Source organism: Fusarium vanettenii, assembly GCF_000151355.1.
Source record: "Fusarium vanettenii 77-13-4 chromosome 5 genomic scaffold NECHAsca_5_chr5_3_0, whole genome shotgun sequence".
Taxonomy (NCBI): domain Eukaryota; kingdom Fungi; phylum Ascomycota; class Sordariomycetes; order Hypocreales; family Nectriaceae; genus Fusarium; species Fusarium vanettenii.
In genome coordinates this window covers 265,141-292,178 of record NW_003315878.1, presented here as the reverse complement: position 1 = coordinate 292,178, position 27,038 = coordinate 265,141, and the positions used below count along the sequence as shown (strand labels likewise).

The window sequence follows — 27,038 nt, the reverse complement described above, 5'->3', positions numbered from 1 at the left end:
CGCCCTCGTTGATCCGTTCGCTGGCCCCTGTGGAGTCTTGATGGAGGCAGATGGCAACGGCGGCACTTGGCTGTGAGGAACCTTTACCTCTGTGACGTCGGTTGGCCACTCCATCATTACTCGAGTGAGTCTTCAGATGCTGATGATCTTGCCGCGTAAAGAGTCTTTTTAAAATCTCTTGCGGCTTTTTCTCGCTGTATCCTTCCTGGCTTGTAATCGCACTAATATGAAAAATCTCCACGCCGGGCTCCGGAGCGAGTACATATTTCGCTCATAGGCTGTGAGACTGCAGAGCCTTTCTCACCAAATTTAACCGGAGAGAGGGTGAACAGGCAGAAAAGGATACCTACCTCAGAATGGATGGCCCGGAGGTTGGAACACTGGCTGGCGGGCCCCCGCGGGGGCTTCAAGAGGGGCAACTCCGTCTTCCGTGGCCGAGTCGGACACAACTCCGTTGCGATGCTGTGGCTTCAGTTGAGCGATGCGGACCTCTGACAAGCACACGAGGCCCGCTGGATAAACACGACCCGAGTCCCTGGTTGGACCGGCTGCTGGACAACCTCACGATCCATCCGCACCAATCCAGACAAGTAATTGGCCTGTCTCGGTGACAGAACTCAGAAGTACACATAGGGAGGAGCAGGTCGAAGGAGCGATAGTCGGAGAGGAGGGCCGAGTGTGATGGAGCAAAGACGGAGATGTGGCTGCGCTCGTCAAGGTGTGCTCGCTAGCAATGCCTAGCACCTTGATGCTTGAACATCCAACCAGGTGTGTGGTTGCACTCGGGCACGTCGGCGGAAATGCAATGCCCCAGCCCAAAGACGGTAAAGGATGGACTGTGTAAGCGGTTATCAAGAATGCAGTAACGGCTGATGAATGATATGATATGTATCCGCCCGGTCTGCCCCAAAACCTTAGCAAACCTGGGCGGCGGCCGCCTGTCGGTGAATAACACCAACCTAGGCGTGATGCCACACTCAGGAGACGAATCTTGGTTATCATGCCTGCGAGCTGCTGACTTATATGGCGACAAGTCATGACACGTCCGACGTCTTCACCGAGAGATTGGCCGGGTAGGAAGCTTTCGGCCGGAGTGGGGGTTTCACCGATTGTACGGATACCCCACTCTATTTTCCAATGGAATTTACAAACCACCACCAGACGAGACGACGACGACAATCAACTCTTTTGGAACTCCGAGCTCGCCGATACACACGTCTTGGCTGACCAAGCTAGACTAGAGTGAAATGGTCAAGAAGACGGGCCCCTCCAGAAAGGCTGCACCTTCAAAGCAGAGCAACAAGAAGTCGGCCGCCCCGGCGCAAAATCAGGAAGCTTCTTCACCACCACCTCTGCAGAGCCAAGCCGAGCAGCAGCGTCTGCTCGACGTCTTTTCCAATGCCTTCAATTCGACCCTCACGTCAGATGACTTTGCAGGTCTGCTGCAGGAGGTGAAGCAGGCTCTGTTCAATCGCGACTTTGCTACTGCTTTTGGGAGGGAGGATTATCTCGAGGCGTATGCGGCGAGATGGAGTCCTACACGGACATTATGCTATACCACTGTTTTCCTCGGCATCAAGGAACATCTGGATGGGGTTCTAGCTTCTGAAGAGGGGAGTTTCAGTGGAAAGAATCTGGAATTGAGTACCCAAGCGGGTTTGACCAAGGATTCTAATGCTCTGGAACAAGATATAGAACCTGGTGAGGCATCTGCTGAAACAGGACCAGATGCTCCCAAACCCGAAAGGTCTCAACCACGAAGCACTCTGCGAATGCTCTCAATTGGAGGATGCGCAGCCGAGCACCTCGCTTTTGCATCCTACCTCCAATCCACCTCGAGCAATGGTCATCTGACGCTCCTTGACTCGGCTCCCTGGGCCAGCGTCATCTCTTCTCTCGAGTCGAGCACAAACTCCCCGCCCCCCATCTCAAAGTATGCGTCGGCGGCCGCGCGCGCAGCGAACCGCGCGCTTCTTGAGCCGGGCCAGCTTTCTGTCGAGGTCGTACAGCAGGATGTCTTGGCTCTTGATGCCGATGCATTGACAGCTCAGTGCGCTGGTGGCAAGGTACCCATCGTGGTGACGCTGTTGTTTACCCTCAACGAGCTGTATACCAGCGGAGGCATTGGGAAGACGACCAAGCTCCTCAAGAACCTCGGACAAGCCCTCGCGCCGGGGAGCTTGGTTCTCGTGGTGGACAGTCCTGGAAGCTACTCAGAAGCTGCCCTGGGCAAAGAGAAGAAGCGGTACCCTATGCAATGGCTGCTCGACCACACTCTCCTTGAGACCGAGACACCGGGTTACTCCTGGGAAAAGCTGCAGTCTGATGATTCCATCTGGTTTCGACTCCCAGAAGGCTTGTCATATCCAATTCCCCTCGAGAATATGCGGTACCAGATACACCTGTACCGTCTGGAAAAGTCGTCTTGAAACAATCCTATTATTATACTGCAAAAAACTTCATGGTATCTAAGGTCTGTCGTCTATGTCGTTTCTAGATGGGAATCTTTTTCATGCCCATACCATCTTCTTGAGCGAGTGCCCCAGCTGCTCTAGCAACCCGGTGTTCTTTTTCGCCTCTTCCAAAGAGATAATGTCCCCGGACTGGACCAGGCTCTTGCGCTCTTCCCCTGGGCGCTCTAGTTGTCGTTCCAGCGCCAATCGCTCAATCTCTTCGCAGATGGTGGAAACCTGCTGTGTTTCGGTCTGCCGTGGGCCATCGTTTCCGAGGACGGCTACGGAAGAGTCTACATATGTTGCCTTGAAGACAAGCTGGCGCAGGCTGGATGCCGACGACGGTTTGCTAGAGAGCAGGTTGGCCAAACTGGCTGGGATGCTGGCATCCTTCTGCGCAGAGGGGTTCTCCTTGCCGGCCATGTCGCCACGGCTTGAAAAGGTTCGGGTGTTAGTGCGTCGAAAATCACTCTTGCCTGGGTTGTAAGACACCACAAAGCCGGCGTTCTTGGTCTCGTCGATGTGAGAAAGAGAGATGGTCGAGGTGATGTATGTGCCGTATTTGATGCCCGTGATGTTGCCGAGCTCGACGCGCTCAAACGAGGACACCTTGTCCGACTTCCAGTCGAAGCGGCAAAGGTAGAGGGCGGCATCCGTCAACAAGAGGACAACTTCCTCCAATGGCAAGGCCTTGATGGTATCAGGCGCGTTGGGGCTGAGGAGTACCCATCCCCCGTGAAACTCTTCCTTCTCGTCTGCTATCACTCTCTTCTGGCACAGCTCAACCGCCAGTTGTCTCATCCTGACTACCGACACGGCAGGATCCTTGGTCATCATGTCGCTTTCAAACTCCTCAAAGATTTTGGCCGTGACGTTGCCGAGGAGGAAGTCTATCGCTGCCTGGCTAAAGTAGTCATTGACCATTCTGTTTGGTTAGCAACTCGATGAGCCGTCAGGGGATTATCAACATACCCGCTGTAGAATCTAGCAAGAGAGAGACCCAAGTCGTTCAAAGCACCTCGATAATCTCTCTTTCGTGTTCTCGTATAATCACCCTTCATGGCAGCCGTCGACGCGTACTGCTTAGACACCGCATCACCGTTATCCGCCCACAGGGTGTTGAACCAGGCTGTCTCCTGGTCCACCTGCGCGCTCATGTCGAAACCCTCCTCCTTGAGCTGGACCTCGAGCATGTGCTTCCCAAATGAGCTCTGACAGACGTTGGTCCGGTCGAGGCAGTCCATGCAGTTGGTTCGGAGGACGCCCTTCTGCTGGATCAACTGCTCACCCTCTTTCTGGACGGTGCTTCCGAAGCTCTCAATCTTTTGCCTTAACTGTAGGAGCAAGATGCTCACGTTTTCAAACTTCATGCCCCTACAGGCCGCATGGAAGTCGAACCATTCAAAGGGTATCGTCTTGCCCTCGCCTGCTTCTTTGTTGAGCTCTTCGACACTCTTCTGGTAAGCCGAGCCAATTGAAGCCTCGACACCATGCTTTTCTACAAGATTGACCACTTGCAACTGCCCATAATTTCGAGAAAGGCTCTCAAAGTGCTTGTGGCAAGCGACACGATTTGCCTCCTCGGAGTGCTGCTGAATGGGCACTGGCTTGAAAGAGTATGGGGACTGTGTGAAGAAAAGAGGAATGCTGCCCCTGATTTGCATGAACGAGTAGACTTTTGAGGATGCGTCCCATGCAGGCGAGGATAGAAGCTGCTCTGTCTCAACCATGTTTGCGACGAAACCGTCTTGATCTATACCGCGGCGGAGATATCTCAGACCAGCTCGCTTCGTAGACCTGCGTGATATCAAGGTGATGAGATATCTCCTTTCCGATGAACGGAGGTCAATTGAGGCTCTGGAGCTCTCAAGTGGAGGAGTATCCGCTTGGGACTTTGACGGCGTGAGGTTGGACAGCTCGACGGAGTCCTTGCCCGTGTCGTCCATTTGCGGAGGTTGACCATCAACGACAAAGGTTCTCTGTCCAATGAAGCCTTGCATCAGAGGTAGAGCCAAGGAATCGTGCCCAGAAGAGATAAAGGGCTGTAAGAGGTTTCGGTTCCAGAAGAAGACGTCGTCCACCTGGGCATGAAGGGGCGTGCCATTGCTGGGTGACACGGATCTCTTGGCGAGTGAACGCGTAAGATCAAAGTCGTACGAGAAGTAGAAACTCCGTGATGAACCAAAAAGGACTTGAACAGTCTTTAACAGCTTTGGGAGAAGCTCTGGCTCACTGAGGCGACCTTTCGTGGGTTCTTCATCTGGCGTCTTGCTTGGTGAAGTGTCGACGATGGCCATTTCCGGAACGCTCGCTGAGTTGCTCAATCCCATAATCCTCTTCTGATCCATGGTCCAACCGCTACGGCTGAACCATCGCTGGGCGAAACGCCCATAACTGCCCCTCCTGCGGATGACGTCCTCGGCGACACGGCTCCTGGCAGAGTCTGGCCTAGCATCCCCATCCTCAATGACAGCGTCTTCGACTTCGTCCGATGTGCGCGAGGGAAGCTCGACTTCTTCCTCACTGCTATCGCTCTCATCACCAGAATCGCGAGCCTGTCGTGATAGGTGACTGGACGTCCTTCGAATGGACTCGTCGGCGCCCGTCTTGGAGGTGCATGGTGTAACGGCTACTTCGGTCACAACGTAGATTGGATGACCGCAGATCTGGGCGACCTGCTGACGGCGGGTAATTGTGATGAGATAACTCAACTTGGAGACAGTGATGAGACCTGGAAAGGGTAATCGACGTCAGCCATGTCATACATCTAGGGCTGTAAGCGCGCGGGGCCACAATGGCATACCAATGACGCCAAATGCCTCGAAAGAAGACTCGGGCTTGGAAGCGTCGGGGATATGCTCGCGTGCGACGTGCGAGACGGTGGCATCGCCATACTTGATGCGGACGGGCTGGAAGGGCCGCTGGCCTTTGGAGGAGAGAGGTTGGATGATGAGCCCGTCGATCGCTGCGCAGATGAGAATCTTGCGAGCGATGGCTGGCATTGTGCGCGGGGAGCCCGTGTCGTTCACTGTCAACAGCTGAATATATGCATGAGTAGGAGAGAAGTTGAGTCTCAATCCAAAGTGGTCACAGTAGAAGGAGCATAGGAGAGACCAGGACCATCCAAGCTGAGCTGAGCTGAGCTGAGCTGCAGCTCAATCGATCACCAGTTCATAAAAAAGCAAGCGACTGCGGCGCCTAATGACCGCATCAGTGGAGAAGCTCGAACAACGCTGTCCACTAAGCGGCCCACGCACACCAAACTCCGACGTCGCATTCGCATTTGGCAATTGGAGAATGGGAGCTACATCCACTTGGCCTCGTTTTCGTATTTGCCTTCACCTCGAATTGTCATGAGCGTCCTTGTCTGTGCATTAGAGTGGACATCCATCGTCAAGTCCTTGCATGAACTTATTGGCTTCGTCATGAGAGTTGCTGATATTACTGTCTGCAGCCTCGGTAGTCCATCCAACACCAATTCAACCACCCCGACGGCCCGCCTTGTCAAACATTAACCACATCCAACCAACAAGCCGACAGGGCCCTCATCGACGAAGTATTCCATCTTTTTCTTTCCTCGTTCGGTGGGTATCTTAGATGGCGAGGCGCTCGACCTTGTCACGCATGGCTCGGATCTGGCCAGCAAGCTCGCTCGCGTCGTTGCTGGTGATGCTGGCGGCGATGACAGCACGGCTGACACCGCAGGCACGGCCAAGGTGCATCTTGCTGCTGACGTAGACGTAGGGGACTGTTAAGATGTCGTTAGTAACCTGTCTGGATCGCAATCTATCCAATTGCACTCACCGTTCTTATCCTCGCAAAGGAGAGGGAGGTGGAGGAGAATAGCGAGGGGCTGAGTATCGGCAGCGAGGATGACAATCTCAGAGACACCACGGTTCAGGGTCTTGGTGGCCTCGTTGGCACCCTTCTTGAGCTGACGGGCATCTGCGCAACATGTCAGTACTGGTTTTCGCTTAGTCGGTGTCGAGGGAACGTACGCTGGGAAGACTGGACGAGGTCGAGGAGCTCCTGCTCGAGCTTCTGGTCGGCCAGGGGCCAGGCTGGCGAAAGGTTAGTCTCTGGAGATAGACCTGTAGATAGAATATCCATACCAGCACTCTCAGACATGGTGAAAGAGTAGGTCGAGGTTTTCGTGAGAGGAAGAGTATCTGATAAAGCGCGGGTTAGCAGCTGGTTCCTCTGGAAGCGGTGCCGCGAGATAAAGGGGAACAAAGGGGAATAAACTAACAAGATGGTGTCAAAGATCAGGGTTCCTTGCGTTGGCTCGCCCTGAGGACTATAGCTAGAAGATTGAGACGAAAGTGTTGATGTCGAACAAAGTCGGAGGGAAAGAAAAAAAAAGAGCCACCAAAAAATGCGCCAAGGCCCCCAGAAAATTTGAAGCCTTGCGCCAGAGTGTGGCTTGCAGTTCCTGCGCGGGATCCACACTCTTGAGATCGGCCAACCACAGATTGCTGTGGCTTTGACCTTCGGGTCCATCTTTAATCCGAAACAAGGCGCCCCGTGTCAGCTTATGTAAGGCACCCCCGTGCTCTCTCCCTCAGCAGCAGTGTACAGCAAAACCTTGCCGCGCCTGCCTTCCTTGGTTGAGACCTTAACAAGCAAGCAACATCGCATCGCACCTTCGTCATCCAACGACCGTCAACAGCTCATCAGCCCGTCGATCTCGTCGCATTTCCCTCTTCGATTCTGCCGACAGTTTGCTTCGTTCAACGTAAACCACAAAACACAACACCGCCAAAATGGTTTCCGAATACTGGTACGTAGTGTTTGGTTGCGCGCCTCCTTGCCCCCGTCATCACCGCCGAGGAGCTCCCTGGGCATCGTCCGGAGCTTCAGGCATCTCCCAACACGGTCGAATTCCATTGACACGACCCTCTACCTTCTTCTTGTTGATGATTGAAGCTAACATGCGCGTTCACGCAGCCCCGTTTACTCGGTTAGTCCTCCACGTCATCCGTTCTCCGACGTCACCCGTGATGCCTCGCCTGGCTTCCAGGGCGTCCACGATATCGATCCGACATCGAGCTCAACATAGCTAACCATCTCTAGCCCTTCTTCGGTGCTATGGGCTGCACCTGCGCCATCGTCTTCACCTGTCTCGGTGCCTCCTACGGTACCGCCAAGTCTGGTGTCGGTATCGCTGCCATGGGTGTCCTCCGACCCGATCTTATCGTCAAGAGTACGCGACCCCGAAGCCATCGATCGCCATCTCGGTACTGACCTTTATAGACATTGTCCCCGTCATTATGGCTGGTATCATCGGTATCTACGGTCTCGTCGTCTCGGTTCTTATCTCGGATGGTCTGAAGCAGCACCTGCCCCTTTACACTAGCTTCATTCAGTTCGGTGCTGGTCTGTCCGTCGGTCTTGCTGGTCTTGCCGCTGGTTTCGCTATTGGTATTGTTGGTGATGCTGGTGTCCGAGGAACTGCTCAGCAACCCCGTCTCTTCGTCGGCATGATTCTGATTCTGATTTTCGCCGAAGTCCTGGGTATGTTTCTGAAACATTGTCACATTACGTATTACCCGCTAACCAATCCACTTAGGTCTTTACGGTCTGATTGTCGCCCTGCTCATGAACTCCAAGGCCAACGTCGAGGCTACCTGCTAAATTCGACACGGCGACGCGACGTGTTTGGAAGACAGCTTGACAACTCCTCAACCACACGAGCTGCTCTCTCTATCATGTCTTGACTACACAAGACAAACGGCGTTACAGTTTTCTCCGTCGGTCTTCTAGCAGGAAACACGACGGGAGATTTGGGACGTGGGCGCAGGCTTGGGCATGGTGATTGATATTTCCGCCCCCCTTGCGCATAAATCGGATAATTGAACTCGAGCTACTGATATATTTTTGTTGGTTGGGGATGGATGGGACGCGACGAATCGGAGGGTTTCTGTAAAATAGTGTCAACATGCGTGTTATTCTCTGGGTGGCTTCTCATTATAGACGCTGAAGGGACTCAAGTATCTATGTACGCTGCCGCTAATTGTTTTGTTCCACGTTTCGCCTTATTTTCTACTGGCCTTGACGATATCCCCTTCTGGATGAAGACGGACGTGTCAGTGCCTGAACTGAACACACGCTGTTGTGACACTGGGGCCGTAATGACACCAAGGTTGACTATGCTCAATAAATCCTCATGAGTATGTTTTTGATCATGTTAGGATAATATGATCTAAATGAAAGAGGAACTCTTCTGGTCTCTTCTCATTATTCTCCTAATCCTTAGAGTATGTTATATGATAGATCCAATAAGCACCTAGTTAAGTCATGTCTAAATCACCTTTTCCTTCCGACAGCAGCTTTTTTCTTCCTTTTCAATGACGTTTTGGTCGTACACAAGATTAAAGAACACCAATAAACACATGATAGCATCAAAACCCAATGCTGTAAAACCAGACAATTCTTTAATAACCTCTTTATCGTATTAATCTACTGCTTCAAAGCAGGCTAACATAACTCTTTATACAATACAAGCAAGTATTCTTCATTACAATATTTCTAAGCAGCCTCAACATGCCCATCCCGTCTCTTTTACGTCAACGTAGATGGATGGCTTTTTTTTTGTGTCATGACACGTCCCTGTATTCTGGACGTATTGTTCTCAACCCGTTCTATCATGCCCCTTCTTTTTCGCGTCGCACAATCCAAATCGACCCAACACCGTCCTCAACATCTAGGGTCGTTATGTACGGAATAGAATAGGGCACAGGGCCCTATGAAAAGGTAGAATTGAGCTAAATACTCGTTCTGCCCATGACATTCCCTTAAATGACGTACTGGGAGTTTTGTTAGTGATGGCTACAAACGAGGGATGATGAAACTCACGGGAATAAAGAGGTAGGGCACACGTCGCTCATACTCAAGCCAGGCCTCACCATACTTGCGACGGCAGCGGGTAATGTCACGCGCAGCGCGGTGAGCAATCATGCAGACGAAGAAGACGGGGTAGAACCAGGGGAAGGGGCTCTCGAAGCCGGTGATGAGACCCCAAGAGACGGCGAACCAGACGTCGGCCGTGTAGTGGATCTTGCGGGCAAGTCCGTACCATCCGTCGACGAGGATGGTGCCCTGAGGGGTGGTGATGGTCTTGGGGTTGTGGATGGTCTGCCAGGGGACCTGGGGGAAGGTCTTGCGCCAGACAACCTTGCCCTTCTCCATGGCACGGAAGCGGTTCTTCTGGCTGTTGCAGCTGTCCCAGACCCAGTACCAGAAGAGGTAGCCAACGAACATGGCGGCGAGGATGCCGCGGTTCCAGCGGTAGACGTCAGGGTGGTGGTTGGCGAGGTAGATGGTGCAGTGGCAGTAAGAGAGAGGGACACCAGCAAGGTTCCAGAAGATGAGCATGAAACCCCACTTCTCATAATACATGTCCCTGAGTCGAGTTAGTGAGAGTCTTGTGGCTGGAGCATCATGGTGTACTTACCAGGTGGTGATGATGAGCTCCTCTCCCTTGGCACAGGCGTTGGCGTAGAGGAAGTGAGCCATGACGAGGAACCAAACCTCACCAGAGACGTAACCGTACTGCTCGTGCTGGCGAGCGGCGGCACCGAGACTCAGGATGAGGAGGATGTACCAGGGCATGCGAACCTCAAAGAACATCTTGAAGTCGAGGATGCCAAACATACGGGGGTTAAGCTCAGCGCCCATGAAGAAGTCGTAGATGGGGTAACCGGTCATACGGTGCTGCTTACCGCGCCAGAGGGCGGAGAAGTAGGCGACAAAGCTGACGAGGAAACCGCTCAGGATGGCGACGGACAGGATAGGACCGAACTCATCAATGGCCGTGTAGAGAGGCCAGGCACCCGAGAAGTGAAGAGCGGCAAGGATGGCGAGGGTCGTGTATAGACTGAAGTAGGCATTGCAGTAGTAGCGAAGCTGCTTGCCTCCCTCATGGGGGAGAGGCTTGCCATAGCCCCAGACACCAGGGAGGACGCAGTAGAGAGTACCTTCGACGATGAGGTAGGACCAGTACCAGGCCCAGACCTGAAGGCGAGGATAGGCACCCGTGTAAACGAGGTTGACAAGATGAGCACCAAAGTCGGCCCAGGACTGACCGGCCGCGCGAGAGGGGAATTTGCCATCATAGTAAGTTGCGCCAATCCACATGTACCACATGAGGATAGGGAAACAAGTCATCATGGCGAGGGTGCCGAATGAGCCTCCAAACTCGAACTCGCCTGAGTAGTCGACCTTGGGGTCCTGGCCTGGCCTCCAGCCGTCGACGACATGAGGATCCTGAGGAACACCCTCAGTCTTGTCAAGGACGCTGGTGACAGGGGCAAGGACACCATTGGTGTGATCGATGCCGTTGGCCTTGCCATTGCCATTAGCATGGCCGTTGCGGTTAACGGCGCCCATGTCGTCCGGCTTTTGCACGTCGTCCTCGTCGAGGTTCTCAACAAACTTGGTGGTACGTCGACGAATTGGGGCAGCGCGGGGGGCGTTTTCAGCGTTTGAGCCGGAGTCGTTGTCGGCGTCTGAAGTCTCAAGAGGCTGGGAAGTCTGTCGGCGTGTTGAGCGGCGTCGAGAAGGGGTCTCTACCATGCCCTCGAAGAGTTCTTTCTTCCTGAGCCCGGGTCAGTCACTGCGTGGCATGATGGAGAGGCATATGTTGTGGGGGAGTGGCAAAGGCTCGACGAGGTTATGAACCTGTCCAGGAGGGCCAATTGGGTCGAGAAGAGTATGGTAGAAGTGTCAATGGGGTTTGTACGAACCTGGGGGTTTGGCGTAGAGAGTATCTTGAAGACATCTTCGTCGAGGGGGCTCAAAGGAGCCTTTATATGCGCGCACGAGGTCAAGAAGAGGGGATTGACAAGGACGGCGGTCTGAGAGAGACGGGACTGCCGAGGACAATGGCGGGCGTCTCAGAGCCGTGGGATGCGAGACACTTCGTCAAGCCAAGCAGCAACTAGACAATGCGACTCGCTGGGTGCGCGTCTGCTGGTGCTGCGAGGAGAAAAAAAGAGTGGACAAGGGCCAGCGAAGCGCAACGAGGCACTGGATGCGGACTGGATGCGCCTCTCTCAACAACAGGGGGGGAGGGTAGAGAGCGAGCGGTGACGGGCGTCTCCCGATGGAGGTGAGCCTTGAATTAGTGTCAGGACCTGTCGTCTAGACTCTAGAGAATGTCTAGATGATGGTGATGATGAACAACAGCAACGCAAAAAAACAACACCTCATGGAGTGAAAGATACAACCAGAACAAGATCAAGGGGGAAAGAGGAAAAAAAAACAATGGACAGGGGAGGGGCGTGTGACGATGGGGAATGAATCCGAATAAGAAAACGTGTTGTGCTATTGGCGCCCCAGACCAAATTCAATCATTGTTGATTTGCATTGGATGGAGTTTCTCGGGCGCGGGAAGTTTTTCTCCTGGGGTCCGGGTGACAAGGGCCAATTTCCCAGGGGATTCAGCCTATCATGGCACAGCTCTGACAGCCTGACAGGGCAGTTGCTTGACAACAGCAACAGCTCTCTTTCCTAGTTGTCAAGTGCACGACATGTAAAAACACATCATGTTTGTCTAAGCCTTGACATACACAAGTTTCCCCTTATACATTACCCATCTAAACACTCAACAAACAATTGCACACCCATGAATTCAACATCAAGACTCCAGCTGAAGTTCTCGACGCTCTTTTTTCGCTTCGATGCCTGTGCGTCTGCGAGAATCTGATGGACCCCGGGGCCCGGACGCGCTAGTTATGCACCTTTCGTATAGCTATAGACAGAAATAACGAACCACTCTACACACTTTGGCACTAACTGACAGTCCCCCTATTTATGTCTTCATGCCCCACTCCCCCCACAAGGTCCATCTCCACCATGAACCATCCAACCCCCAGACGATCCAAGCGAGTTGATGGCTTCACCCTTGAGCCTCACTACCTCATCCGTCACTCTCGATCAATCACCATTCCCCAAAGAGACCAGGGTAGTGCTATACGAAACTTGCATGACGCTAGCCCCCGATCCCGTCTCTCGACGTCAACGTCGTCTACAGGCCTCATCCTCGGCATCGTGATAACACCCGGTTTTGCGGTCACTCTTGCGCTGTTTCATTGAGGGGTTTTCTTCTTTTTGCCTCTCGCGGCCGCAGTGACGAGTCTCGCGTGGCAAGATGCTACTTTCTGCCCCCAGTTCCATCACCCTTGTCCCGGAAGAGGCTTTGATGCCCGGCGCCTCCCCCAGCTCCACACTTTTCTTGTCTCATGGTAAAGTTTGGTGGATATATCGAGGGGTCCCTTTGTTTTCCAAGCTTGATCAACGCCGAGTCGGACCATTCGTGCTGAGATCTAAGCCTCGAGGGGGACTGGGCATCACTTGGATGGTTCTTGGTCCTTGCCAGCTGGACTAGACGAAACTCGCATCTCCCCTCCACGGGTCCCGCGGGCTTCTCTGTCCGATACCTTCATATCAAGCGTGGGATGGCGGGATGAGTATCAACCGCACTGGAAAGGATCTGGTTTTAGACTCCACGGGGGTGTGTTGGTTTGATTCTTTCTTGCTTACACCCGCCCCTTCACCCCGGAACTCATCCGCCAACCAGCCCATGGCCCAAGATGAAGCGCCAGAGATGTTGAGAACATTATTCAGAGGTACCGTTACTTCTCTTCTTGGTCAGCGGTCCGAAACTCCTTGATTCTGTCACTTTCTTCGACTCCATCCTCCTGCTTCATCCGTCCATGGTCCCTCCCACCCCGGGGGCCCACGATGTGATGTGTTGTCGACGGTCTTTCAACCGGCAGTACTACCCACAGGATATCCCAGTGACCTTGGAGATACTTGATACCTTGCTGGGTACAGCCTGGGTGACTCTTGGATGATTAAGATCCTTCATGCCAAGCTGAAGGCAACCGTTCTAACCGACTGCAAAGGAAGTGTAAGTCATTACTAAAAGGATCATGCTTCTTGATGAGCAATTGGGTAACTTGAATCGAAATGTGATGCCTGAAATGTGGGTTTACTTCCATCTGGCTGTGCCACTGCAGGGTCTTCTGGCTTCTGCTCCAAGTGTTGACCCCCTTTCCCAACCATGCCCACACACACAGCGTCTCTGGAGACAAGACATTCCCTTGGCCCAAAAAACCGGTCAAGCTGTGCGAATGATCGTACACTGATTAGGCAGATCGTTTTGGGTATCCGTGTGCATCCCCCGTAGCTCCTCCCCTTCTCCCCCCTCCCACTTAGAGACCGCGATGCTTCAACCTACCAATATTTCCAGGACGCTGATCTTTGGCGGTTGGCAGAAATAACTAAGATTAAATAGCCAAGTAGCCTTTTAGTTCTACTTGTTGTTCAATGTCTTCGAGTCAGACTCCCTATTCTTCCCGGACTGATTTAAGTTGTCTTCATGTTGGTGAAGGTCAGCTCTTGTCTGCACTGCCTCCGTTATAGCCTCCTATACATAACTGAACGTTGATTCACTCGGTAAAATTCTTCTTTCCTCTTTTAAAGCCCCGTGGTCTTGCGACCCTCTGGTAGTTCTATCTCGAGATTCGGATACTGGACAGTTGTGGTGTTCTTTAGAGCCCAAAATAACGAAGCCATGCCTTCATTTTGGTAGCTTCTCTAGATTTTTAACTCCTCAACTACACCAATTGACTTTCTTATTTCATTTTCCCCCTCCGCTCCATTGAATAGATAACTATTGAACGACTGTCGCTTGGATCAGCGCTGAACGGCTCGCCACCTCTCTCCTCATACCCTACATCTTTATCCTCCAATGAGTACCTCATCAGAAATAACGAAATGAGACTCTACCTTCTTTTTCAAACTCAATGACTAGTCATGGTCTTGCATTCTCCGCTTAGTTGTAGTAGAGGCTCTTTTCCTAAGGTGGAAGTTAGCATCACTAGACAAGGGAAACACTCATCAAAACAACAGACGCTTTGTTTTGAGTGGACTTCCCGAAAACCAACGACTCTGAATCATGGTCATGTAACCAAGCCCCTAAGTCTTATGGCTTAGGGCCCAACTCGATATTAAGACGCGCTTCCTCGCTCGCATTTCTCTTCATCTTCTCCTATCATCCCTTGCCTCTTCATCCTTTCTCTCCCCACACAGCATCTCGTCATCTCACCTCATCGCTCGTCCTCAAACTCCTTCATCCGCTGTGCTTGATCTACAAGCACGGTACGTGATATCGCGCCATGGCCGAAAATCGCGACATCGCATTTTGCGCCCAAGGTTGGGCCTACGACACAGGCAAAGTTGACAGACCAAAGAGGCGAGTCATTCGAATCCGCAGGGCTCACGACAGTAGGAAAGCCAAGGATATTCTCAGTCTCAAAGACACAACCGACGCTGGCCTTGTCATCAGCCCCAAAGAAGATGACATTGAAGGTGTAGAACAGTGCGTACCACGTCTTTGAGTTGTGTTCTGTCACTAACTTACATTTCAGCGGCTTGTTGGCTGTCATCGTTGGCGAGCTTTTACCACATGACATATCCGACCACAAGCAGTTTTCCAAACCTATATCTCTACATAGCTTTGACCCTAACGCCCATACTCTTATTGAGACTTGGCCGCCGACTCGTTTAGTTGTGGGCATCATTGGCCAACAGAGGTGCACGCTGCATCTTTTGCACAGCAAGAGGCATGATGGCTTATGTGAAGCCACCCCCTTGCCTGGACGGGAGACCTGCGACGACAGAGTGGTTTACTACTAGGAATGGACCCATGGCGTGACAGGTACACGACGGTGCCATCGCAAACAGGCCATCAGGCACAACGTCAATGCCTTTTGTTCCGAGTTTCGAGGAGAGGCACAGGAGGAGCCTCCTCAACAGACTCAGTCATCTCCTCTGGCTGGCCAGGGCAACCATGACCAGAACTACGAGAGTTCCACATCGGAGAGGGTGGTTTCTTTCATCAGCACGGTTGTTTCAGCATACAAGACTTTCTCGAGCAAGACCTACCTCCAACAGGTGATAGACCGCTTCAGACTATCGGAACAGACTCATCTCGAGAGCTTGTCGACTCCCGGAGAGGCTAGCATGGACGTCATCCGCAACATGATGGAAGGAAAAGGGGTTCTCGATAGTGCTCAAGCAGACAGTGTTGTCTGTGCGTTCAAGGTTCGTCGTCGGCTATCGCACAAGGGCGGGAGAGACTGCTAACACGCGCGTCTTAGGAACTCTGGCCACGCCAGTTTGAGGTGGTTGGGGAAGACATAATCAACATCAGCACTGTCATTGAGCTGACCAGGGGCCTTTGTGCGATCTTGGCATCAGGGACTGTCATCCACGAGTCTCTATACCTTGGCGTCATCGTCTCGTTTTGCACCATGTTTTCCAACTCGCACATCGCTGACGCAGGCGAGGCAGAATATCACGGCAACCTGATTAAATCAGCAATCAGGATTACTCGAGGAAGCGCACCAGACACCATGACTGTGCGTCCATTGACACAGGCAGCCGTCGCAAACCCCGGTGTTGCTCTCTTTGAGACCCTGATACGGGATAATGATACACGCGTACAGCATTTACTGGCCTGGATGGAGGGTGGTAGGCGGGTGCTTTCCCATGGAGGTCTCCCCAGGCAGCTACACACAGTGGTTCAACTGGCCAATGTTGTCCTTGGTACCCAGAACCAGGAGGCTATCGTGACAGCTCTGGGGCAGGTGAAGCGGCTGGTTCTCAAGTCCGCTTTTGAGTTGGTTTACAGAGTTCTCAATCCAATGGACGACAATGATGAGAGTTTTGAAGAAGTCCTGCAAGCAGCAGTTTATGTCGTGGCAACCGATGTGGTCGAAAAGCTTGCGACAGAGGCTGACCATGAATCTGACGCCATGGAAGCTCAGCCAACGCTACCTGGACTCCATGCCAATTTGTTGAAGCTTGCAGACAAAGTCTGTGACCTCTACCATGCTCTCGGCTCAGGGAAAGAAGATTGCGCCAGGGAGGCTGCTTGTGAGGCTGTCAGGGACTACGTGGAGAAGAAGCACGGCGAGGACTTCCTTGGTCCGTCCTTTACCGTGGGGCTTCCGTCAAACCTGGGCAGAAAAGATGTCGCACTTATTCGATACATGCGACTGGTTCTCGAGAAGGAGCGCGATATTCCTTGGAGTCAGGACCTGGATAAGGAACTGGAATGGGCGAGCAGAGTGGATTGGAAGCAGTGAGGTTTGAAGGGTTGGTGATGGTTGATGGGTCAATCTGCTTGCTGAAGCTCGAATTCAAAGGCACCTGCTATTTAGAACCAGCTAATGGAATCCAGATTGCAAAGAATGACAATTTAAAAACTGTCCATCGTTCACTGTGCAGGTAGTAGGGGTTATAGTTGATTTGTGGCTGGTCCACGTGGGCTCTATGTGAGGGCAGATTCTTGCTATTTACTGGGTTAACTCGGAGTTTTTGCATTTATCTACGTGCCTAATTACCTTTGGTTGGTATTAAGAATGGAGAGCTGCCTTGTGGATGATCCACGAGGCTCATTGCTTGAAAGGGGGGGGGGGGGATGGCGATAAGTGGTGCAATGCCTTACTCTTCATATAATTTACGTGCAGGGTGATGCGATGCTTCTCTGTCCATTTAAAATATTAGTAAAAACAGGCAAACACCCACAGGTAGGTACCTTTATGGACTAGGTAGGTACGGGGATTCGACCGTGATTCATTGTCACTGCTGGAGCAAACGACTACCTTACCTAAGGTAGTCGTTTGCTACTCAAACATCATCCTCTCTCCTTCCTCTCTCCTTCCTCCCGTCTCTCCTTCCTCTCTCCTTCTTCCCTCCTCTACTTTCATCCCCCAACATCTTCTCGCACTTCTCTCTTCAATCTCGTCACGCTCATATTTCACTGCAGGAATCAATCATTTTCCTCCGTGAAAAGATATCATCAGAGCGAGTGCCTGTTTCTGTCCACCTCTTCCCAGCTCAACAACACCAAGGCCATTCTTCCACTGGAACCCAGCTCACGCACCCTAACTGCCCTCTTCGCATTCACAGGCAGCCTCTTCCATGGAATCTTACATCATCAACCGTCACAACAGGGTCAGCATGCCTTCTTCCCGTCGCAAACTCGAGGAGGAGCAGGTTCCCCCTTGGGAACCTGGTAGATACATGTTTGATATCGAGGCCGAAAACGCCAGGGCCGCGCAGAACCGACGCAACGAGCGAGAGGGGAGGGGAGGCCAGAGTGAGACTGCTGCTAGCTCCAACGAGGCTGAGGGAGCCACAGACGACTGCTTTCAGCTGCAGCACTTGGTGACCCGCAAATCTGACAACCCCCAGCCGATGATGGTCGGAATTGGCGAGACATCAGTGCATTTCCTTGACCTCCTGAAGTCTCCAGAGTTTCTCCAAGCCCTTGTACGTATTACTTTCCAGTTGAGCGGTTACCCAGACCCCAGTGCTAATGAACTTACCCCCTGTGTAGAACCATCTCACTGCCTCCGACACTGGGCCCACGATTCTACCCCGTCTCCAGACCGAGCTCAAACCATGGCAGGCCGTCGGTGTCACCAAACTTCTGCAATCAACCGAGTCCATGTTCAAGGGAGCCTTGCTTTGCGATGAAGCCGGCATGGGCAAGTCTCTCACGGCACTGACAGCTGCTCTGATCAAGCGGAAGCAGATGCTGCCACGCTGTGGCTTTGTCCTCGTTGTTTGCCCTGCTGAGGGTGTTCACCCATGGTGTTCCGAAATCAAGAAGCACTTCAAGAAGGTATGATTGCTTTCCGTCCGTAACGGATTTTATGGTGCTAATCATACTCTAGGATGATCGGCCATCTTACATCATTCTTGACAGCGACAACATCCGGTGTGATCAGCTTTTGCAATTTGAAGTTGTCATCTGCTCTACTTCCTTTCTCGTCAAGAAATTTGTAGATCACCAGGAATTCGTGTGCTTCTACGACACGATTCACGCCCTCGACATGCCTGTGGCACAGCAACGCTTTCTTCACCAAAAGCTGGTGCATCCCAAGTTTCCGCTCCATTCTGAGTTGTACAAGATCATCAACCGGAATATTGCTGTCTTGATCCTGGACGAGTCACACATCGCCCATGATGAAAGCACTCTGCTCAACGCTGCTGTGCGTTCGCTCGAGTATCACCACGCGTTCTTGATTTCTGGGACACTCAGGAAGAGCTCCTGGCGGGATCTGGCGGGCCAGTCCATGATACTTCCTGGTAGCCCGATTCAGAACATGGAGAAATTTGACGAGATCTTCAAGACGGCCCAATTAACCTCGGTCGATGGCGACGGATCGATGCAAACAGCTGCAACCTGGAACATGCTCTCACGCTACTTCATGGGCCAAATAGTCAGCCGTCCTAGTTCAGTTCCGCCCATTCCTGACTGTACAATGCAAGTCACAGTGCCCTCCGAGCCACAAGATCGTCTCATGTACCTGAAGATTACCTTTCTGGTGCTGGAAGGAAAGAAGCTCATCAAGGACCCAAAGACTGTCAGCCGTGGACTAGCGATTCTCAAGAAGGCACAACAACTCGCCTGCCACCCGGCTGTCTGCAGCCACCATGCCATCAGTATCGGAATAGACGAGAACCTGACGGTTTTTCATCCCTTTGCCGAGTTTGAGACGGATGTGATGAAGAAGCTCGACTTCTTCCTTGACAGCTGCTTTGAACCTGACCAGGCTGTTAACGATGGCATGCTCATGGAGATGTGCAACTCCAGCGATTCTCTACCCCTTGGTCAGCCTCTGTATGGCCCATGGCCCAAGGACGCCTGGAAGCAGCTGGACATTCGTCAACGACAGCTCGTTACCGATGGGAAAGCCAAGCTGAGCTCCATGACGGCCGATGAGTTTTCTCGATTCAAGAAGTATTTGTATTCCCAGCCTTGCGCTTTCAACAAGTGGCATCTCTTTCTTCGACTGGGGCTGAATCATGACGATGTCGAATCTACAAACGACAGGGATACCTTCTCTACCCCTGAGCTCCTGGACAGCCAGTCTTCCGTCTGTAGCGATGATCTCAAGGCCGCTGAGGATTTTGCTTACCAGGACGAAGGCTTTAAGAACTACGGCAACATTCACGACGACCGGCAAGCCCTCTCAAACAACTCAAAACAAGGAACAAAGGGAACAAAGCGCTCAAACTACTTGTGGACCAAAAAGTGGCAGGACTATGTCTATTACATGGAGGAGGATGAATACATGTCGCCTCGAGTACGTGCCATCGCGTCCAAGATCGCCGAGCTCCATCGGCAGCACCAGGACGAAAAAGTCATCGTGGCTTCCACCTCGGTTCTGTTTCTGGACATCATATCCCGTGTGATTGACGTCCGGGACAGATACCTTAGGATTGTTCGGTACGACGGCTCAGTCAAGCTCAAATACAGGGCGGTTTACGTAGACGATTTGAACCGACCTGTCGATATGGCTAAAAAGGTTGAGCTCCTTGACGCATTGAGCATCGCCGATGAAGGGGGGAGAGGAAAGCTTCTTTGTGAAATTATGGAAGCTGAGGGCTGCCGCGTCCTCCTCCTGGATGCCCATGTTGCTGGCCCCAGTCTAAGTCTGACCGGTGCCTCGAGAATCATCTTCTGCGAGAAGTTCTGGACGCCGGGTTTGGAGGAAAAAGTCATCGGATGTGTCCGCCAGTTCCCTCAGGAGAAGCCAGTGCACGTCTATCAATTCTTTGATGAGATGTCAGACATCGATCTCCTTGTGAAGGACATGGTCAGGGACGAGCATGAGCCCACCCAAGATGTCACTGCCTTCTTCAGACGAATGGACACGGATGTCGTTCAGGTTCCAGAAGTTTCAACTCGGGAGGAACATTCTATGGCCCTTGAGAAGCTCAGCGAGAACAAGGTGGTGGTCTGAAAGTCGACCTATCGATTACCGATAGAGTAGTCGTTGAGAAGAGGCTTGGGCAGGGGGGATAGACACTGTGTTACAGGGGAAGGGAAATTCACATTGGGGGAAAGGAAGAATTGGTAAAGACGAGAGCTATCAAGAGTCAACGGCAAGGAGTGAGTATCAAACATTGCCGTCTGTTTTTGGGGCGTGATGCCGGGAACGGAAAAGGGGCACGAACGTGGAAACTAAACTCGAGATTTGCCATTAGGAAATTGGAACGGACTGGTAAGGAATTTCAAGTTGATAGCATTCACATGTGATATGTTATAGCGAGAAAACCTGATAATGGAATTTACCAGGATATACACCAGTAACAAAGATGAACCTGTGAATGATGAGAAGAAAGGACCCGGCGAATTGTAGGGTTGAACCCCTATTCACCTCGACTACATAAAGAATCACGTACAGAAGCAATGAGCGGAAATGTTATAATTTAGGTATCGCCAATATTGACACAGTTTATTTCTTCGCCAGTCCCGTACCATCCCGTCCCGCACCATGTGTTGAAATGCCACGTCCCAAAGTGTTCGCCTTCCAGTCCATAATCCCACGTTGAGTTGAGGGTACAATACCGTTCATTCATGCCAGTGTATAGTAGTTATATCTTCTAAAAGAGGCCGTCAATCTCACCAGTCTCGACGTCGACATCGACGTTGAGGTAGCCAGGGGCCGTGGGGAGACCAGGGATGGTCTGAATATCGGCAGCCAGGGCATACCTAGACACTTGTTAGTGATAGTACATTCATGACTGAGAAGGGGAAACTTACAGATATCCTGCTCCAGCAGCCATCCGGACATCACGGATAGGAACCGTGAAGCCGGTAGGAGCACCCTTCAGGTCAGGGTCGTGAGAAAGAGAGTACTGGGTCTTGGCAACACAGATGGGCAGGTTTCCATAGCCTTGGCGAGTGTACGTGTCCACCTTCTTCTGGGCGAGCTCGCTGAACTCGACCTTCTCGGCACCATACATCTTCTGACCGATGGCGGAGATGCGGTCCTGCACGCTGCCCTCCAGGTCATAAGTAAGCTTGAGCTCCTTGGGCTTCTCGGAAGCGGCAATGACACCGTTGGCCAGGTCGACGGCACCCTTGCCTCCCTCAGCCCAGTGGTTGGACAGGATGGCGTCCTCAGCGCCGGCAGCAATGGCCTCCTCCCGGATGACAGCGATCTCGGCATCAGTGTCAGTAGAAAACTTGTTGATGGCAACAACGACAGGGATGCCAAAGGACTTGGCGTTGGCAATGTGCTTCTTCAGGTTCACGCAGCCAGCACGGAGGATGTCAACGTTCTCCTCCTTGTAGACAGCGCTGAGAGCAGCGCCAGGGGCGATGGGAGGACCGCCGCCGTGAACCTTCAGGGCTCGGACAGTGGCCACAACAACGACAACGTCAGGAACCAGGCCAGAAGTACGGCACTTGATGTTGAAGAATCGCTCACCACCCATGGTGAAATCGAAACCGGCCTCAGTAACAACGAAGCCAGACTTCTCGCTGAAGTCCTCGTCAGGCTCAGTACCCGCAAGCTTGAGGGCAAGCTTGTCAGCCAGGATAGAGCTCTGGCCGATGCTGATGTTGGCAAAGGGACCAGCATGGACAAAGACAGGAGTACCCTCGAGGGTCTGCATAAGGTTGGGCTTGATGGCATCCTTCATGAGGGCAGTGAGAGCACCTCCAGCACCGATATCATCACAAGTGACGGGGTCACCGCTTCGCGAAGTGGCAACCACCATTCGGCCGAGGCGCTCACGCATCTCGGCCAAGCTGTTGCTGAGAGCAAGGATAGCCATGCACTCACTAGCAACAGTAATGTCAAAGCCAGTCTCCCGAGTCTGTCCCTTCTCAGTGGGGGCAGTTCCGACCGTGACTCCACGAAGGTGACGGTCGTTGACATCGAGAACTCGCCTCCAGGTGATGGTCTCGGGATCAATATCAAGACGAGCGAATCTGTGGATCTCATCCTCAGTCAACTCGTCAGGGTTGGTCTTGTCAATGCCAAGCTTCTTCAGCCGGCGGAACATGACAGGGGCAAACTTCCTCTGGCCGTTCTTAGCCGGTACCAGTCGTCGGTACAGGGGGCCGTCCTTCTGGGTGTTCTCGTGGAAGATACGAGTCTCAATAGCAGCCGCGAGGAGGTTGTTGGCGGCAGTGATGGCGTGGATATCACCAGTAAGATGCATGTTGAACTCGTCCATAGGGATGACTTGGCTGTAACCTCCTCCAGCAGCGCCTCCCTTGATACCAAAGGTAGGACCCTGGCTGGGCTGTCGCACGTTGGCAAACGTCAACCGACCAACATGAGCTCCCAGGGCCTGGGCCAGACCCATGGTTGTGGTAGACTTGCCCTCTCCAAGGGGCGTAGGGGTGATGCCGGTGACAACGACATAGCGACCGTTCTTTCGGTGCTCGAGTCTCTTGAGCAGGCTGAGATCAACCTTGGCCTTGTACGCGCCATAGGGCTCAAGCTCGTGGGGAGCAATGCCAACCTCGGCGGCAATGCGAGTAATCTGCTTGGGGGTCTGAGATCGCGAAACGGCGATATCAGAAGGAACAGGGTCCTCGAGCTTCAGGGGCAGGGGAATGGTCTTCCTGAGCTTCTGGGACTCAAAGTACCATGTTGTGGCATCGATAACGTTCTGCATAAGCATGGCAACCGTCATGGGTCCAACACCACCAGGCACGGGGGTAATGGCCGAAGCAACCTCGGAGGCAGCGGCGTAATCGACGTCACCGACAAGTCGGTATCCGGACTTCTTTGTGGAATCCGGAAGGAAGTTTGTTCCGACATCAATAACAACAGCGCCAGGCTTCAGCCAGCTGCCCTGGACGAACTGAGGCTGTCCAATGGCGGCCACGACGACATCAGCCTCCTTGATGTAGTTCTCAATGTTCTTTGTCTTGGAGTGGCAGACAGTGACAGTAGCATCGGCGTTTCTCAACAGGTAGCTCACAGGGCTTCCGACAATGTCACTGCGTCCAAGGACAACGGCGTTCTTGCCCTTGAGGTCAACACCGGCCTCCTTGAGCAGGATCATGACACCCTTGGGGGTGCATGGCACAAAGAGAGGCTTGCCACCACGCTTGGCAAGCTCTCCGATGTTTCTGGTGCCAAAACCGTCGACATCCTTCTCATCTGCCACAAAGGATGTGACAGTGTACTCAGAGATGTGACTGGGAAGAGGCAACTGGACCAGGATACCGTGAACAATGGGGTCATTGTTCAGCTGACGGATGTGGTCCAGCAGTTCAGCCTCTGTGATAGACTCTGGGTAGTGAAGCAACTTGCTATCGATGCCAGCCTATTAAAAGTGAGTCAATAATTGAGTTACGCAAGTGCCATCAGTCTGACTCACCTCTGCGGCGGCCTTGAGCTTCATGCGAACATAGGTAGCTAGGCGGGGTCAGTGAGAAGATCATCAAGTTGTGATGGCGGGGCAGGGTATCACGAACAAGAGTCAGATCGATCACCAACTGGACGAATTGAGTCAGCATTAAGCAATTGAAGAGGCTGAGAGTAGCACAAGTGACCATGACACACCTTGGATGATCTTGAGGCAGGGCTGGTATCTGGGGTTGAGCTTTTGCTTAGCCGCGACTTCGGCACACAGCCGCTCACGGATGGACTTTGCGATGGCAGTGCCGTCAATCTTGGTAGCGACCATTGTGGCGGTAGTCGAAGCGAAGTTCCGTCTCTGATCAAACAATGGATACAAGATTCGGCGAACAGAAGGCAAAGAACCAGCGACAGACACTGAAGCAAAGTTCAATCGTCGGCTGTTGTCCGAGAGGCAGTCGGCGTATATGAAGTGGGCTGCTGGGCGAGGGGGAGGGGCAGTTGGAATAGTGGCGCCCAAGGCCAACACTGGCACGGGCACGGGCGACACGGGGGAGACGCCCGAACACGTGTGGGGACGAGTTTGCCTTGACCTTGACGACTTTGTGCGTTGCGCCGCCTGTGGGTGGGTGAAAATGTGACTGTGAGCCCGAGTTTGCGGGTGTGAGTGGTGCGTCCAACGGGGCCCGGCTATTGCAGGTTCGGCTTGGTGTGCCCGACGGCTGCTGCGCCGTAGGTGCTGGAGAGTTAACAATATTGAGAATGGAGGCCATCTCGGGACCCTTCGGCATACATCCGCAGTCGATCCCGACGCGGCGTAACGGAGCTTGACCCCGGCCATGATCAACTGGTGGTATATATCTGATGTCGTAGATGCATACCTATGTGCCGACCTAGTATGAGATGCCGAAAAATCTCCATACGCCCGTACTTGGTTGATTAAACAGGAATGGCCTATGTTGGGGAGTGTATCCGATGCCGGTTGTGCAATAAAGTTGTTGTTCTAGGAAGGTGAGGAGAGAACGAAAGAGTAGAGGAAAACGCCTGGCTGCCAATGGTCTCGAACGTAATTCTGACAATATCGTACAGGTAGGAATCGCAAGCAAGACAGAGAATTAGGTCTAGTGTTGCAAGGAACAGACGATCAAGTTGAGATCTTCACAGTCCTCCTCCATCTTTGACGGATTCCAACCGTCGACGCTGCTGGTCGTGTGATGCCCCCCTAAGACGAGACAAGGCGAGATGTAAGCGTCAGCGAGTCGACGTGACTCAGTCGTCAAGAGCCAACAGCTTCCTCCAGGATCAACAATGGATCAAATTGGAGGGTCAAAGGTTCAGTTTCGCCTCAGGCTGGAGATGGTGTCAGTCTGGCCTCTTACACAATGAGAAGTTGCAAAGTGGTTTCCAAGAAATCGGGCCAGTAAATGGTTGATGCCTCAGGACGGGCCGCCACCAGGCGAGATTCGACGTCAACAAATCCATGCTATGATTCCACTTTCTGGGATATCTGACAAGAAGGATTCATAATATGACTCTTGAATCCTTGAGATGACTCAATAGTCTATCGATGAATCTATCACGGGAGTCACTATCTCTCGAATAATAGGCAACCAAGGTGTTGAACATGGCAAATCCAAAAGTTGACACCAAGTGTCAGGCACAGCCTTAATATCCATACCAAAACTAACCCAGAAAAGTAAAAGTCCTGTGCCCCCGCGAGAGGAGGGGGGATTTGTGCCCCACCAAAACGCACAACCGCCAAAAATTCCATCGCGAAAGCCCTCGCCATATAACCAGCCTTTCCGAACTTGCCTCCGCCATCAACCCCTCCGAGCCCCTCAGATAACGACATTATGCGGCCCATTCTTCTTGCCGGGCACGAGCGTGCGCTCACCCAGATCAAGTACGTGAAAGAACCTTTCCTTCATCACTTTAAGGCGATAAATCTTCAAGAAGGAGGGGAAGAGGGACGTGGAACATGAAATGTCCTAGTTCCTTAAATAGCTTGGAATACCACTCAGAACCCCCCCGGCTAACATCGTCGACCACCCCCAGATACAACCTCGATGGCGACATCATCTTCTCCGTCGCAAAGGACCAGCAGATCTGCGCCTGGTTCTCTCACAACGGCGAGCGTCTCGGAACCTACCATGGCCATGTCGGTGCCATCTGGACTGTCGACGTCGAGCCTACCTCTACCATGATCGCCTCGGGCTCCGCCGACAACACTATCCGTCTCTGGGAGGTCAAGACCGGTCGCCTCATCAAGACCTGGGAGTTCCCCACCGCCGTCAAGCGAGTCGAGTTCAACGAGGACGGCACCAAGCTGCTGGGTGTCACCGAGAAGCGTATGGGTTACCTCTCCAACATTGTCGTCGTCGACATCAACCCCGACGTCAACGCCGAGCAGAGTGACGAGAAGGTCCTGACCATCGTCTGCGACGAGAGCAAGGCCACCGTCGCTGGCTGGAGCGCCATGAGCAAGTTCATCATTGCTGGCCACGAGGATGGCAGCGTGAGCCGATACGACGCCAAGACCGGTGACCTGCTGGACAACGTCCCCGTCCATGAGCTTAACCAGCCCATCGTCGACCTCCAGTGGTCTCCTGACCGAACCTACTTCATCACCGCCTGCAAGGACAAGACTGCCAAGGTAGGTCGCTTCTGCTTACGGGCCAGACAAATACTAACCTCTCCAAGCTCATCTCTGCCCGCGACCTCGAGGTTCTCAAGACATACGTCGCCGATACTCCCCTAAACAGTGCCACCATCACCCCCAAGAAGGACTTTGTCATCCTCGGTGGTGGTCAGGCCGCCATGGACGTGACCCGAACCTCTGCCCGTCAGGGTAAGTTCGAGGCCCGCTTCTACCACAAGATCTTCGAGGATGAGATCGGCCGTGTGCGAGGCCACTTCGGTCCCCTCAACACCGTCGCCGCCGACCCCACCGGCAAGAGCTACGCAAGCGGCGGAGAGGACGGCTACGTTCGAGTTCACCACTTCGACAAGGGCTACTTCGACTTCAACTACGAGGTCGAGAGGGAGCGGTTGAACCGAATGCAGTAGATGCCTTCTTTTCCTGTGTGCTTGCATAGTACGGCGTTTTGGGGGACAAACAAATCCTTGTTTTTTTGTTCAAGGGGCAAAAAATTAAACGGGAGGGGATGGATGAATGGATGGACGGATGGATGGAAACAAAGAGTGTGTAGGGGAGGGAGAGGAAGACAAAGGGGCTTGTAATTGTTACCATCTCTCCAGGAGGCTTAGGGAACAGGTCGAAATTGCACCATTTGATGACGTATCTACGACTTGGGGATTTGGATACGCCCAGATGGCTAGGCAGTCCCTCTTGAAGAATTCATGTATATCGCGACATGGCACCGTCTTTACG

The 27,038-nt window shown here is 52.8% G+C and overlaps 9 protein-coding genes across 9 annotated transcripts; 5 read left to right on the top strand and 4 right to left on the bottom strand.

The window, feature by feature from the left end:
- Positions 1-1,247: 1,247 nt before the first annotated feature.
- On the top strand, positions 1,248-2,429 carry NECHADRAFT_40591 (uncharacterized protein; the record flags this gene model as incomplete). The annotated part of the gene is made up of 2 exons (XM_003051065.1): positions 1,248-1,617; positions 1,729-2,429. 2 exons carry the CDS (start codon positions 1,248-1,250, stop codon positions 2,427-2,429), a joined length of 1,071 nt encoding a protein of 356 aa, XP_003051111.1.
- Positions 2,425-5,455, bottom strand: NECHADRAFT_61005 (uncharacterized protein; the record flags this gene model as incomplete). The annotated part of the gene is made up of 3 exons (XM_003050687.1): positions 2,425-3,378; positions 3,426-5,184; positions 5,257-5,455. 3 exons carry the CDS (start codon positions 5,453-5,455, stop codon positions 2,511-2,513), a joined length of 2,826 nt encoding a protein of 941 aa, XP_003050733.1. The 3' UTR covers positions 2,425-2,510.
- Positions 5,456-5,852: 397 nt separating this feature from the next.
- Positions 5,853-6,776, bottom strand: NECHADRAFT_69255 (small nucleolar ribonucleoprotein SNU13). Its single transcript, XM_003050686.1, has 5 exons — positions 6,703-6,776; positions 6,566-6,622; positions 6,452-6,514; positions 6,258-6,398; positions 5,853-6,201 (listed from the first exon to the last, which is right to left on the bottom strand). The coding sequence occupies exons 2-5, from the start codon at positions 6,579-6,581 to the stop codon at positions 6,047-6,049; spliced, it is 375 nt and encodes a 124-aa protein (XP_003050732.1). The 5' UTR covers positions 6,582-6,622; positions 6,703-6,776; the 3' UTR covers positions 5,853-6,046.
- A 310-nt stretch (positions 6,777-7,086) lies between these two features.
- On the top strand, positions 7,087-8,486 carry NECHADRAFT_100472 (uncharacterized protein). Its single transcript, XM_003051064.1, has 5 exons — positions 7,087-7,233; positions 7,401-7,413; positions 7,527-7,656; positions 7,707-7,967; positions 8,023-8,486. The coding sequence occupies exons 1-5, from the start codon at positions 7,217-7,219 to the stop codon at positions 8,085-8,087; spliced, it is 486 nt and encodes a 161-aa protein (XP_003051110.1). The 5' UTR covers positions 7,087-7,216; the 3' UTR covers positions 8,088-8,486.
- Positions 8,487-8,885: 399 nt separating this feature from the next.
- On the bottom strand, positions 8,886-11,661 carry NECHADRAFT_104411 (uncharacterized protein). The gene is made up of 4 exons (XM_003050685.1): positions 11,198-11,661; positions 9,907-11,049; positions 9,309-9,855; positions 8,886-9,259 (listed from the first exon to the last, which is right to left on the bottom strand). Exons 1-4 carry the CDS (start codon positions 11,230-11,232, stop codon positions 9,248-9,250), a joined length of 1,737 nt encoding a protein of 578 aa, XP_003050731.1. The 5' UTR covers positions 11,233-11,661; the 3' UTR covers positions 8,886-9,247.
- A 2,974-nt stretch (positions 11,662-14,635) lies between these two features.
- On the top strand, positions 14,636-16,609 carry NECHADRAFT_80270 (uncharacterized protein; the record flags this gene model as incomplete). Its single annotated transcript, XM_003051063.1, has 5 exons — positions 14,636-14,838; positions 14,888-15,029; positions 15,204-15,563; positions 15,620-15,880; positions 15,968-16,609. 5 exons carry the CDS (start codon positions 14,636-14,638, stop codon positions 16,607-16,609), a joined length of 1,608 nt encoding a protein of 535 aa, XP_003051109.1.
- Positions 16,610-17,486: 877 nt separating this feature from the next.
- Positions 17,487-20,281, top strand: CHR2131 (uncharacterized protein; the record flags this gene model as incomplete). Its single annotated transcript, XM_003051062.1, has 3 exons — positions 17,487-17,798; positions 17,866-18,153; positions 18,206-20,281. The coding sequence occupies 3 exons, from the start codon at positions 17,487-17,489 to the stop codon at positions 20,279-20,281; spliced, it is 2,676 nt and encodes an 891-aa protein (XP_003051108.1).
- Positions 20,282-20,731: 450 nt separating this feature from the next.
- NECHADRAFT_60993 (uncharacterized protein) lies at positions 20,732-24,014 on the bottom strand. The gene is made up of 5 exons (XM_003050684.1): positions 23,852-24,014; positions 23,764-23,784; positions 23,667-23,704; positions 21,085-23,612; positions 20,732-21,033 (listed from the first exon to the last, which is right to left on the bottom strand). Exons 1-5 carry the CDS (start codon positions 23,973-23,975, stop codon positions 20,925-20,927), a joined length of 2,820 nt encoding a protein of 939 aa, XP_003050730.1. The 5' UTR covers positions 23,976-24,014; the 3' UTR covers positions 20,732-20,924.
- A 1,486-nt stretch (positions 24,015-25,500) lies between these two features.
- Positions 25,501-26,713, top strand: NECHADRAFT_41389 (uncharacterized protein; the record flags this gene model as incomplete). The annotated part of the gene is made up of 3 exons (XM_003051061.1): positions 25,501-25,550; positions 25,703-26,300; positions 26,348-26,713. 3 exons carry the CDS (start codon positions 25,501-25,503, stop codon positions 26,711-26,713), a joined length of 1,014 nt encoding a protein of 337 aa, XP_003051107.1.
- Positions 26,714-27,038: the final 325 nt, after the last annotated feature.

What these genes read in the sequence shown, in the direction of transcription:
- NECHADRAFT_100472 (XM_003051064.1), top strand. An exon ending in ACCCGATCTTATCGTCAAGA is followed by an intron (nt 7,657 to 7,706) that starts GTACGCGACCCC and finishes TGACCTTTATAG; the next exon opens with ACATTGTCCCCGTCATTATG. An exon ending in GATTTTCGCCGAAGTCCTGG is followed by an intron (nt 7,968 to 8,022) that starts GTATGTTTCTGA and finishes CAATCCACTTAG; the next exon opens with GTCTTTACGGTCTGATTGTC.
- NECHADRAFT_60993 (XM_003050684.1), bottom strand. Translation starts at nt 23,975, where the DNA reads ATGGTCGCTACCAAGATTGACGGCACTGCCATCGCAAAGTCCATCCGT. An exon ending in AGCTCAAGGCCGCCGCAGAG is followed by an intron (nt 23,613 to 23,666) that starts GTGAGTCAGACT and finishes CACTTTTAATAG; the next exon opens with GCTGGCATCGATAGCAAGTT. An exon ending in GCTGCTGGAGCAGGATATCT is followed by an intron (nt 21,034 to 21,084) that starts GTAAGTTTCCCC and finishes ACAAGTGTCTAG; the next exon opens with GTATGCCCTGGCTGCCGATA.
- NECHADRAFT_104411 (XM_003050685.1), bottom strand. Translation starts at nt 11,232, where the DNA reads ATGTCTTCAAGATACTCTCTACGCCAAACCCCCAG. An exon ending in TCTCTACGCCAAACCCCCAG is followed by an intron (nt 11,050 to 11,197) that starts GTTCGTACAAAC and finishes ACCCGGGCTCAG; the next exon opens with GAAGAAAGAACTCTTCGAGG. An exon ending in GAGCTCATCATCACCACCTG is followed by an intron (nt 9,856 to 9,906) that starts GTAAGTACACCA and finishes AACTCGACTCAG; the next exon opens with GGACATGTATTATGAGAAGT.
- NECHADRAFT_69255 (XM_003050686.1), bottom strand. An exon ending in CCTCGTCCAGTCTTCCCAGC is followed by an intron (nt 6,399 to 6,451) that starts GTACGTTCCCTC and finishes CATGTTGCGCAG; the next exon opens with ATGCCCGTCAGCTCAAGAAG. An exon ending in CCTTTGCGAGGATAAGAACG is followed by an intron (nt 6,202 to 6,257) that starts GTGAGTGCAATT and finishes ACATCTTAACAG; the next exon opens with TCCCCTACGTCTACGTCAGC.